At 42.9% G+C, this 13,418-nt stretch overlaps 1 protein-coding gene across 3 annotated transcripts in view; it reads left to right on the plus strand.

Annotated features, from left to right (window-relative positions):
* The window catches only part of LOC106564094 (zinc finger protein 721), a 29,716-nt gene extending 18,248 nt beyond the window's left edge, over positions 1-11,468 (plus strand). The window contains exons 12-19 of one of the 3 annotated variants that reach the window (XM_045690634.1): positions 9-144; positions 205-347; positions 799-958; positions 9,558-9,701; positions 9,779-9,952; positions 10,207-10,573; positions 10,997-11,068; positions 11,166-11,468. In XM_045690634.1, the coding sequence (XP_045546590.1) occupies positions 9-144; positions 205-347; positions 799-958; positions 9,558-9,701; positions 9,779-9,952; positions 10,207-10,573; positions 10,997-11,068; positions 11,166-11,409 (1,440 nt within the window). In that variant the 3' untranslated portion in view covers positions 11,410-11,468. Of the gene's footprint in view, positions 1-8; positions 348-798; positions 959-9,557; positions 9,702-9,778; positions 9,953-10,206; positions 10,574-10,996; positions 11,069-11,165 lie in introns of all 3 variants that reach the window. The other 2 variants (XM_045690633.1, XM_045690635.1) reach the window with 2 other exon arrangements.
* The last annotated feature ends 1,950 nt before the right edge of the window (positions 11,469-13,418 follow it).

Raw genomic sequence — 13,418 nt, forward strand, 5'->3', positions numbered from 1 at the left:
CTTGACAGGTCCATCGCAGGATGCACACCGGGGAGAGACCTTACCAGTGCTCTGTCTGTGGGGAGAGCTTCAACTCAACAGCAAACCTGAGGAAACACAGACAGTCCCACACTGGAGATAATGGGTCTGCTAACATGAAGAGGGGTCGGCTCCTGAGGTCGTCCCACACTGGAGAGGGGTCTGCTGCTGTTACTGTGAAGAGGGGTCGGCTCCTGAGGTCGTCCCACACTGGAGAGGGGTCTGCTGCTGTTACTGTGAAGAGGGGTCGGCTCCTGAGGTCGTCCCACACTGGAGAGGGGTCTGATGCTGTTACTGGAGGATGTCAGACCGCTGGTGGGGATGCTCAGGTAAATCATCAGACTATACCTGTGGGCTATCCAAACCAGATGGGGGAATAGGACGTCACTAACAGGATTCATTTATTGATTGTGATTGATTTTTGGCTACAACATTTGTACAGTTCAAAAGTACAAAGAAATGCCAGAGGATAAAGCCTTTTATAAACTGGGTGGTTCGAGCCCTGAATGCTGATTGGCTGACAGCAGTGGTATATCAGACCGTATACCACAGGTATGACAAAACATGACATTTTTTTGTCTCTAATTACGTTGGTAACCAGTTTATAATAGCAATAAGGCACCTTGGAGGTTTCTGGTGTATGGCCAATATACCGCGGCTATACCCCCTCGTGCCTTATTGCTTAAAAATACACGTATTTCATCAGAGTAGGATGGAATAAAAAAATGTAACTAAACAGTCTCTTAACTCAACGTACTGTGTGACTCCTCTGCCATTTAGGGAACCGTCGTCAAAGATAAAAGCTCTCTGGGTCCTGACCAAGGCCACGGTGAAGGCTGCAGTCAAACATCTACCTTATATATCGATAGTAAAGAAGAGGAGGAGGAAGTTGGTGGTTTGATAAATTCCGAAGGAGAAGAAGTTAATTGGGATTACCTCAGTAAGTAAAAGATTATTGGTGACAAAAAACAAACAGAATTAGAGAAGAACAATGGCACCAGATGGTTGTTGATGTATAGGCTGAATCCTACATAGTGAACCAGGTGGTTGTTGATGTATTGGCTGAATCCTACATAGTGAACCAGATGGTTGTTGATGTATAGGCTGAATCCTACATAGTGAACCAGGTGGTTGTTGATGTATAGGCTGAATCCTACATAGTGAACCAGATGGTTGTTGTTGTATAGGCTGAATCCTACATAGTGAACCAGATGGTTGTTGATGTATAGGCTGAATCCTACATAGTGAACCAGATGGTTGTTGATGTATAGGCTGAATCCTACATAGTGAACCAGATGGTTGTTGATGTATAGGCTGAATCCTACATAGTGAACCAGATGGTTGTTGATGTATTGGCTGAATCCTACATAGTGAACCAGGTGGTTGTTGATGTATAGGCTGAATCCTACATAGTGAACCAGGTGGTTGTTGATGTATTGGCTGAATCCTACATAGTGAACCAGGTGGTTGTTGATGTATAGGCTGAATCCTACATAGTGAACCAGATGGTTGTTGATGTATAGGCTGAATCCTACATAGTGAACCAGATGGTTGTTGATGTATAGGCTGAATCCTACATAGTGAACCAGGTGGTTGTTGATGTATAGGCTGAATCCTACATAGTGAACCAGATGGTTGTTGATGTATTGGCTGAATCCTACATAGTGAACCAGGTGGTTGTTGATGTATTGGCTGAATCCTACATAGTGAACCAGATGGTTGTTGTTGTATAGGCTGAATCCTACATAGTGAACCAGATGGTTGTTGATGTATAGGCTGAATCCTACATAGTGAACCAGATGGTTGTTGATGTATAGGCTGAATCCTACATAGTGAACCAGATGGTTGTTGATGTATTGGCTGAATCCTACATAGTGAACCAGATGGTTGTTGATGTATTGGCTGAATCCTACATAGTGAACCAGATGGTTGTTGATGTATAGGCTGAATCCTACATAGTGAACCAGATGGTTGTTGATGTATAGGCTGAATCCTACATAGTGAACCAGATGGTTGTTGATGTATAGGCTGAATCCTACATAGTGAACCAGGTGGTTGTTGATGTATAGGCTGAATCCTACATAGTGAACCAGATGGTTGTTGATGTATAGGCTGAATCCTACATAGTGAACCAGATGGTTGTTGATGTATAGGCTGAATCCTACATAGTGAACCAGATGGTTGTTGATGTATAGGCTGAATCCTACATAGTGAACCAGATGGTTGTTGATGTATAGGCTGAATCCTACATAGTGAACCAGGTGGTTGTTGATGTATTGGCTGAATCCTACATAGTGAACCAGGTGGTTGTTGATGTATTGGCTGAATCCTACATAGTGAACCAGGTGGTTGTTGATGTATTGGCTGAATCCTACATAGTGAACCAGGTGGTTGTTGATGTATTGGCTGAATCCTACATAGTGAACCAGGTGGTTGTTGATGTATTGGCTGAATCCTACATAGTGAACCAGGTGGTTGTTGATGTATTGGCTGAATCCTACATAGTGAACCAGATGGTTGTTGATGTATAGGCTGAATCCTACATAGTGAACCAGATGGTTGTTGATGTATAGGCTGAATCCTACATAGTGAACCAGATGGTTGTTGATGTATTGGCTGAATCCTACATAGTGAACCAGGTGGTTGTTGATGTATTGGCTGAATCCTACATAGTGAACCAGGTGGTTGTTGATGTATTGGCTGAATCCTACATAGTGAACCAGGTGGTTGTTGATGTATTGGCTGAATCCTACATAGTGAACCAGGTGGTTGTTGATGTATTGGCTGAATCCTACATAGTGAACCAGATGGTTGTTGATGTATAGGCTGAATCCTACATAGTGAACCAGGTGGTTGTTGATGTATAGGCTGAATCCTACATAGTGAACCAGATGGTTGTTGTTGTATAGGCTGAATCCTACATAGTGAACCAGATGGTTGTTGATGTATAGGCTGAATCCTACATAGTGAACCAGATGGTTGTTGATGTATAGGCTGAATCCTACATAGTGAACCAGATGGTTGTTGATGTATAGGCTGAATCCTACATAGTGAACCAGATGGTTGTTGATGTATAGGCTGAATCCTACATAGTGAACCAGATGGTTGTTGATGTATAGGCTGAATCCTACATAGTGAACCAGATGGTTGTTGATGTATAGGCTGAATCCTACATAGTGAACCAGATGGTTGTTGATGTATAGGCTGAATCCTACATAGTGAACCAGATGGTTGTTGATGTATAGGCTGAATCCTACATAGTGAACCAGATGGTTGTTGATGTATAGGCTGAATCCTACATAGTGAACCAGATGGTTGTTGATGTATTGGCTGAATCCTACATAGTGAACCAGGTGGTTGTTGATGTATTGGCTGAATCCTACATAGTGAACCAGGTGGTTGTTGATGTATTGGCTGAATCCTACATAGTGAACCAGGTGGTTGTTGATGTATTGGCTGAATCCTACATAGTGAACCAGGTGGTTGTTGATGTATTGGCTGAATCCTACATAGTGAACCAGGTGGTTGTTGATGTATTGGCTGAATCCTACATAGTGAACCAGGTGGTTGTTGATGTATTGGCTGAATCCTACATAGTGAACCAGGTGGTTGTTGATGTATAGGCTGAATCCTACATAGTGAACCAGATGGTTGTTGATGTATAGGCTGAATCCTACATAGTGAACCAGATGGTTGTTGATGTATTGGCTGAATCCTACATAGTGAACCAGGTGGTTGTTGATGTATTGGCTGAATCCTACATAGTGAACCAGGTGGTTGTTGATGTATTGGCTGAATCCTACATAGTGAACCAGGTGGTTGTTGATGTATTGGCTGAATCCTACATAGTGAACCAGGTGGTTGTTGATGTATTGGCTGAATCCTACATAGTGAACCAGATGGTTGTTGATGTATAGGCTGAATCCTACATAGTGAACCAGATGGTTGTTGATGTATAGGCTGAATCCTACATAGTGAACCAGGTGGTTGTTGATGTATAGGCTGAATCCTACATAGTGAACCAGATGGTTGTTGATGTATAGGCTGAATCCTACATAGTGAACCAGGTGGTTGTTGATGTATAGGCTGAATCCTACATAGTGAACCAGATGGTTGTTGATGTATAGGCTGAATCCTACATAGTGAACCAGATGGTTATTGATGTATAGGCTGAATCCTACATAGTGAACCAGATGGTTGTTGATGTATAGGCTGAATCCTACATAGTGAACCAGATGGTTGTTGATGTATAGGCTGAATCCTACATAGTGAACCAGATGGTTGTTGATGTATTGGCTGAATCCTACATAGTGAACCAGGTGGTTGTTGATGTATAGGTTGATGTATGGTTGTTGATGTATAGGCTGAATCCTACATAGTGAACCAGATGGTTGTTGATGTATAGGCTGAATCCTACATAGTGAACCAGATGGTTGTTGATGTATAGGCTGAATCCTACATAGTGAACCAGATGGTTGTTGATGTATTGGCTGAATCCTACATAGTGAACCAGGTGGTTGTTGATGTATAGGCTGAATCCTACATAGTGAACCAGATGGTTGTTGATGTATAGGCTGAATCCTACATAGTGAACCAGATGGTTGTTGATGTATAGGCTGAATCCTACATAGTGAACCAGATGGTTGTTGATGTATTGGCTGAATCCTACATAGTGAACCAGATGGTTGTTGATGTATAGGCTGAATCCTACATAGTGAACCAGATGGTTGTTGATGTATTGGCTGAATCCTACATAGTGAACCAGATGGTTGTTGTTGTATAGGCTGAATCCTACATAGTGAACCAGATGGTTGTTGATGTATAGGCTGAATCCTACATAGTGAACCAGATGGTTGTTGATGTATAGGCTGAATCCTACATAGTGAACCAGGTGGTTGTTGATGTATTGGCTGAATCCTACATAGTGAACCAGGTGGTTGTTGATGTATTGGCTGAATCCTACATAGTGAACCAGGTGGTTGTTGATGTATTGGCTGAATCCTACATAGTGAACCAGGTGGTTGTTGATGTATTGGCTGAATCCTACATAGTGAACCAGGTGGTTGTTGATGTATTGGCTGAATCCTACATAGTGAACCAGGTGGTTGTTGATGTATTGGCTGAATCCTACATAGTGAACCAGATGGTTGTTGATGTATTGGCTGAATCCTACATAGTGAACCAGGTGGTTGTTGATGTATAGGCTGAATCCTACATAGTGAACCAGGTGGTTGTTGATGTATTGGCTGAATCCTACATAGTGAACCAGGTGGTTGTTGATGTATTGGCTGAATCCTACATAGTGAACCAGGTGGTTGTTGATGTATTGGCTGAATCCTACATAGTGAACCAGATGGTTGTTGATGTATAGGCTGAATCCTACATAGTGAACCAGATGGTTGTTGATGTATAGGCTGAATCCTACATAGTGAACCAGATGGTTGTTGATGTATTGGCTGAATCCTACATAGTGAACCAGGTGGTTGTTGATGTATTGGCTGAATCCTACATAGTGAACCAGGTGGTTGTTGATGTATTGGCTGAATCCTACATAGTGAACCAGGTGGTTGTTGATGTATTGGCTGAATCCTACATAGTGAACCAGGTGGTTGTTGATGTATTGGCTGAATCCTACATAGTGAACCAGATGGTTGTTGATGTATAGGCTGAATCCTACATAGTGAACCAGGTGGTTGTTGATGTATAGGCTGAATCCTACATAGTGAACCAGATGGTTGTTGTTGTATAGGCTGAATCCTACATAGTGAACCAGATGGTTGTTGATGTATAGGCTGAATCCTACATAGTGAACCAGATGGTTGTTGATGTATAGGCTGAATCCTACATAGTGAACCAGATGGTTGTTGATGTATAGGCTGAATCCTACATAGTGAACCAGATGGTTGTTGATGTATAGGCTGAATCCTACATATTGAACCAGGTGGTTGTTGATGTATAGGCTGAATCCTACATAGTGAACCAGATGGTTGTTGATGTATAGGCTGAATCCTACATAGTGAACCAGATGGTTGTTGATGTATAGGCTGAATCCTACATAGTGAACCAGATGGTTGTTGATGTATAGGCTGAATCCTACATAGTGAACCAGATGGTTGTTGATGTATAGGCTGAATCCTACATAGTGAACCAGATGGTTGTTGATGTATTGGCTGAATCCTACATAGTGAACCAGGTGGTTGTTGATGTATTGGCTGAATCCTACATAGTGAACCAGGTGGTTGTTGATGTATTGGCTGAATCCTACATAGTGAACCAGGTGGTTGTTGATGTATTGGCTGAATCCTACATAGTGAACCAGGTGGTTGTTGATGTATTGGCTGAATCCTACATAGTGAACCAGGTGGTTGTTGATGTATTGGCTGAATCCTACATAGTGAACCAGGTGGTTGTTGATGTATTGGCTGAATCCTACATAGTGAACCAGGTGGTTGTTGATGTATAGGCTGAATCCTACATAGTGAACCAGATGGTTGTTGATGTATAGGCTGAATCCTACATAGTGAACCAGATGGTTGTTGATGTATTGGCTGAATCCTACATAGTGAACCAGGTGGTTGTTGATGTATTGGCTGAATCCTACATAGTGAACCAGGTGGTTGTTGATGTATTGGCTGAATCCTACATAGTGAACCAGGTGGTTGTTGATGTATTGGCTGAATCCTACATAGTGAACCAGGTGGTTGTTGATGTATTGGCTGAATCCTACATAGTGAACCAGATGGTTGTTGATGTATAGGCTGAATCCTACATAGTGAACCAGATGGTTGTTGATGTATAGGCTGAATCCTACATAGTGAACCAGGTGGTTGTTGATGTATAGGCTGAATCCTACATAGTGAACCAGATGGTTGTTGATGTATAGGCTGAATCCTACATATTGAACCAGGTGGTTGTTGATGTATAGGCTGAATCCTACATAGTGAACCAGATGGTTGTTGATGTATAGGCTGAATCCTACATAGTGAACCAGATGGTTGTTGATGTATAGGCTGAATCCTACATAGTGAACCAGATGGTTGTTGATGTATAGGCTGAATCCTACATAGTGAACCAGATGGTTGTTGATGTATAGGCTGAATCCTACATAGTGAACCAGATGGTTGTTGATGTATTGGCTGAATCCTACATAGTGAACCAGGTGGTTGTTGATGTATAGGTTGATGTATGGTTGTTGATGTATAGGCTGAATCCTACATAGTGAACCAGATGGTTGTTGATGTATAGGCTGAATCCTACATAGTGAACCAGATGGTTGTTGATGTATAGGCTGAATCCTACATAGTGAACCAGATGGTTGTTGATGTATTGGCTGAATCCTACATAGTGAACCAGGTGGTTGTTGATGTATAGGCTGAATCCTACATAGTGAACCAGGTGGTTGTTGATGTATAGGCTGAATCCTACATAGTGAACCAGATGGTTGTTGATGTATAGGCTGAATCCTACATAGTGAACCAGATGGTTGTTGATGTATTGGCTGAATCCTACATAGTGAACCAGATGGTTGTTGATGTATAGGCTGAATCCTACATAGTGAACCAGATGGTTGTTGATGTATTGGCTGAATCCTACATAGTGAACCAGATGGTTGTTGATGTATAGGCTGAATCCTACATAGTGAACCAGATGGTTGTTGATGTATAGGCTGAATCCTACATAGTGAACCAGATGGTTGTTGATGTATAGGCTGAATCCTACATAGTGAACTAGATGGTTGTTGATGTATAGGCTGTATCCTACATAGTGAACCAGATGGTTGTTGATGTATTGGCTGAATCCTACATAGTGAACCAGATGGTTGTTGATGTATAGGCTGAATCCTACATAGTGAACCAGATGGTTGTTGATGTATAGGCTGAATCCTACATAGTGAACCAGATGGTTGTTGTTGTATAGGCTGAATCCTACATACAGTGGGGGAAAAAAATATTTGATCCCCTGCTGACTTTGTACGTTTGCCCACTTAGAAAGAAATGATCAGTCTATTATTTTAAGGGTAGGTTTATTTGAACGGTGAGAGACAGAATAACAACAACAAAAATCCAGAAAAACGCATGTCAAAAATGTTATAAAATGATTTGCATTTTAATGAGGGAAATAAGTATTTGACCCCTCTGCAAAACATGACTTAGTACTTGGTGGCAAAACCCTTGTTGGCAATCACAGAGGTCAGACGTTTCTTGTAGTTGGCCACCAGGTTTGTACACATCTCAGGAGGGATTTTGTCCCACTCCTCTTTGCAGATCTTCTCCAAGTCATTAAGGTTTCGAGGCTGAAGTTTGGCAACTCGAACCTTCAGCTCCCTCCACAGATTGTCTATGGGATTAAGGTCTGGAGACTGGCTAGGCCACTCCAGGACCTTAATGTGCTTCTTCTTGAGCCACTCCTTTGTTGCCTTGGCCGTGTGTTTTGGGTCATTGTCATGCTGGAATACCCATCCGCGACCCATTTTCAATGCTCTGGCTGAGGGAAGGAGGTTCTCACCCAAGATTTGACGGTACATGGCCCCGTCCATCGTCCCTTTGATGCGGTGAAGTTGTCCCGTCCCCTTAGCATAAAAACACCCCCAAAGCATAATGTTTCCACCTCCATGTTTGACGGTGGGGATGGTGTTCTTGGGGTCATAGGCAGCATTCCTCCTCCTCCAAACACGGCGAGTTGAGTTGATGCCAAAGAGCTCCATTTTGGTCTCATCTGACCATAACACTTTCACCCAGTTGTCCTCTGAATCATTCAGATGTTCATTGGCAAACTTCAGACGGGCATGTATATCTGCTTTCTTGAGCAGGGGGACCTTGTGGGCGCTGCCTGATTTCAGTCCTTCACGGCGTAGTGTGTTACCAATTGTTTTCTTGGTGACTATGGTCCCAGCTGCCTTGAGATCATTGACAAAATCCTCCCGTGTAGTTCTGGGTTGATTCCTCACCGTTCTCATGATCATTGCAACTCCACGAGGTGAGATCTTGCATGGAGCCCCAGGCCGAGGGATATTGACAGTTCTTTTGTGTTTCTTCCATTTACGAATAATCTCACCAACTGTTGTCACCTTCTCACCAAGCTGCTTGGCGATGGTCTTGTAGCCCATTCCAGCCTTGTGTAGGTCTACCATATTGTCCCTGACATCCTTGGAGAGCTCTTTGGTCTTGGCCATGGTGGAGAGTTTGAAATCTGATTGATTGATTGCTTCTGTGGACAGGTGTCTTTTATACAGGTAACAAGCTGAGATTAGGAGCACTCCCTTTAAGAGTGTGCTCCTAATCTCAGCTCGTTACCTGTATAAAAGACACCTGGGAGCCAGAAATCTTTCTGATTGAGAGGGGGTCAAATACTTATTTCCCTCATTAAAATGCAAATCAATTTATAACATTTTTGACATGCGTTTTTCTGGATATTTTTGCTGTTATTCTGTCTCTCACTGTTCAAATAAACCTACCATTAAAAGTATAGACTGATCCTTTCTTTATCAGTGGGCAAACGTACAAAATCAGCAGGGGATCAAATACTTTCTGGATCTTCAGCATTGCAGGGCCGGAAGTCAGTTTCTGAAAAGTTTGAGGACCAAGATGAAGATGAAGAAGATGGTTATGGTATGGAAGAAGAGGAAATTGGTGGTCTGATCAATTCAGACGGAGAAGAAATTGGTTGGGATCGTCATCGTATCAGTAAGTGATAGAATGTTGACAGTTAGAATTTTGATGGTTCACTCATTATCTAACCCCATACTGTTTCATCAACACAGGACAGAGTGTCAGCCGTCCTTCTGACAGCGAGGAGAGTCCCTCTGCATCAGGAGAACCTGAACAACACCAGGAGAATCACAACAACACAAAGACCAAGTCTCACCACTGCTTTAGATGTGGGAAAGACTTTGCCAACATCTCTAACCTACGGCGACACCAGAAGAGACACTCAGGTTGTTGTCTCCACTGAGTGCCTATTAAATGATGAGTTCTAATATGGAATTCCACATGACATTCTTTGATTCCTTTTCATTGATAGGTTGTTGTGAACCATTTAGAATTCACTTTGAGGTTGTGTTCCAAATGGCACCCTATTCCCTTTGCAATGTGCTACTTTTGACCACAGCCCTATGGGCCCTAGTGCACCACCAAGGGAATAGGGTGCCAATTGGGACGCAGCCCAAATACTGTAAATCTGACTTGACAGGAGAGAGTCCCGAACACAGATCCGACAGCGAAGCCAGGAAGTCCCACTGCTGCCCAGAATGTGGAAGAGACTGTAAGAAGCTATCAGCTCTACAAAAACACATGAAGATCCACACAGGAGAGAAGCCATACCCTTGCTACGTGTGTGGGAAACAGTTCCGTGAAAGAACAGCCCTCCGCGACCACCAGAAAGTGCACACGAGAGAAAAACCTTACCCTTGCCCCGACTGTGGGAAGAGGTTCGCTCACTCAGGAGCTATGAAGAGACACCTGCTGACGCACACCGGAGAAAAACCTTACTCCTGCTCTGTGTGTGGGAGGAGCTACACCCAGATAGGGCGACTGAGAGAACACGAGCGAACACACAGGTTGGTTCTATGTTAAGTTTAGATGTTCTGCTGTTTAGTCTTTGCTGGATCCTTTTTAGTCTGCCTATCTTGTAGTATTAGTCATACACATATTTGGGGGATAAATAGGTTTTAGCCCTTTTTTTAAAATACATTTCTACCGCTGTTGATGATGCACAAGAGATCTGGTCGACAAAACGTCTCAGGGTAGAAGTGCTGATCTAGGACCTGTCCATATAGTCTTATTCATTATGATCTAAAAGGCTAAACTGATCCGAGATCAGTACTCCTACTCTGAGAGGTGTTGTGAATACGGGCCCAGCTTGTTTGTCAAATAATTGGGCAAAAGATCAGAATTAGGCTGCCTGTGTAAACGTAACCTTTGTGATTTCTGTGCGTAATAAAAAGTTGTCTACACATAAAGTGCATTTATTATTATTACAGCGAGGAGAAACACGACTGTTCCGTCTGTTGGAGGAGCTTCTCCAAAGCTACGGCCCTCGTCGCTCACTTCAGGTAAAGCACGTTGGGACAACAACTGATGTTAAAAGGGCTTTATTAAATACAATTGTGATACACATTCATTCATGAATTGATGTTTTGATTGATTCAGGACCCACACTGGAGAGAGACCCTACAGCTGTGAGGTGTGTGGGAAGAGCTACGTTCGATCCCAGAACCTCCGAGCCCATCAGAGGAAAAGTCACAGCAGCTCACTACCAAACCCTGGGACTGGGACAGGGGAAAACCTGGCTGCAGGGGTGAAGAGTGAAGAGGATTCTATTAGTATCAGTGATGAAGAGGAGGAGTTGATGCTAGCAGGGTGGAGGAAAACGAGGACTAGCCTTTCACATTAGGATAGATTCCTCTTTGTGCTGACCATCTCTAGACACTGAATGAATAGTATGGACCAAAACAAGGACTAGCCAACCACATAGGATTTTCTGCATCTAAAATGGTACCCTATTCCCTAAATACCAGGCCCTGATCAAAACTAGTGCACTACATAGGGAATATGGTGTCATTTGGGATGCAGATAGTCTTTGTGGTGATGATCTGCAGACAAAGAACCAATGGAACGGACTGTAATTCTAAATTCCACCAGATGAGGGCAGCAAAGTCGGAGACGAAAATGATTAGTGTTGATAATTTGAGTTTGATCTAAAACATACACTAGGTCATGACCAAAAGTATGTGGACACCTGCTCATCTCATTCCAAAATCATTGGCATTAATATGGAGTCGGTCCCAACTTTGCTGCAATAACAGCCTCCACTCTTCTGGGAAGGCTTTCGACTAGATGTTGGAACATTGCTGCGGGGACTTGCTTCCATTCAGCCACAAGAGCACTAGTGAGGTCGGGCACTGATGTTGGGCGATTAGGCCTGTTTCCAATTCATCCCAAAGGTGTTCGATGGGGTTGAGGTCAGGGCTCTGTGCAGGCCAGTCAATTCTTCCACACTGATCTCAACAAACCATTTCTGTATGGACCTCACTTTGTGCACGGGGGGGCACTGTCATGCTGAAACAGGAAAAGGCCTTCCCCAAATTGTTGCCACAAAGTTGGAAGCACAGAATCGTCTAGAATGTCATTGTATGCTGTAGCGTTAAGATTTCCCTTCACTGGAACTAAGGGGCCTAGCCCAAAGTATAAAAAACAGCCCCAGACCATTATTCCTTCTCCACCAAACTTTACAGTTGGCACTACAGTATGCATTGGGGCAGGTACCGTTCTCCTGGCATCTGCCCAACCCAGATTCATCCGTCGGACTGCCAGATGATGAAGCGTGATTCATCACTCCAGAGAATGAGCTTCCACTGCTCCAGAGTCCAATGGTGGAGAACTTTACACCACTCCAGCCGACGCTTGGTATTGAGCATGGTGATCTTAGGCTTGTTTGCGGCTGCTCGGCCATGGAAACCCATTTCATGAAGCTCCCGACAAACATTTATTGTGCTGACGTGGCTTCCAGAGGCGATTTGGAACTCGGTAGTGAGTGTTGCAACCGAGGACAGGTGATTTATACACACTTCAGCACTCTGCAGTCCTATTCTGTGAGCTTGTGTGGCCTACAACTTTGCGGCTGAACCGTCTTTGCTCCAAGAAGTTTCCACTTCACAATAACAGCACATACAGTTAGTTGACGGTGCCACATTGAAAGTCACTGAGCTCATCAGTCAGGCCATTTTATTATTTTGTCTATGGAAATTGCATGGCTGTGTGCTCGATTTTAAACACCTGTCAGCAACGGATGTGACTTAAATAGCCGGATCCACTAATTTGAAGGGGTGTCCACATACTTTCGTGTGTATAGAAAGGTTGTCTTTTATTTTTTTAACGGCATTGTAAGTAAGCATTTCACTGTAAAGTCTACACCTGTTGTATTCGGCGCATGTGACTAATAAAATTTGATAGTCACGAAAATGATGCGCGCAAGTCATGGGGCAGAAGTCCATGTGTTGTTATGATTCTGAACGTCATATAGCAAGCAACAATGACAAGAAGCTGCCATAGTTTAATTTTGTTCTCGATACCATGTCTTGTTTTGACTGATGTCTCATCTACGCTAATATGGCTAAAATTCACTAGCTATGCTAACCAACAACTGTAACGATGTATTTGAGCGATTTGAACAAGTGCTCATTGTGCAAATGTATTGGTTTTCAATGAACATTTGGAGAATAAAAATATAGTTTACATTTTGTTAACAATATAAACCTGTTGAGCCCTCATTGGTAGTTGCTTATCAACCAACCCATCTACTGACCACGAACATTCCGTTGAATTACAGTCAGATTTGAGATTCTGTAATTATTCAATAATTTTTTTGTATACATCTCAATCATTTAAATATGTTAAATTCCT

The sequence above is a fragment of the Salmo salar genome, chromosome ssa12 (genome assembly GCF_905237065.1).
Source record: "Salmo salar chromosome ssa12, Ssal_v3.1, whole genome shotgun sequence".
Lineage (NCBI taxonomy): Eukaryota > Metazoa > Chordata > Actinopteri > Salmoniformes > Salmonidae > Salmo > Salmo salar.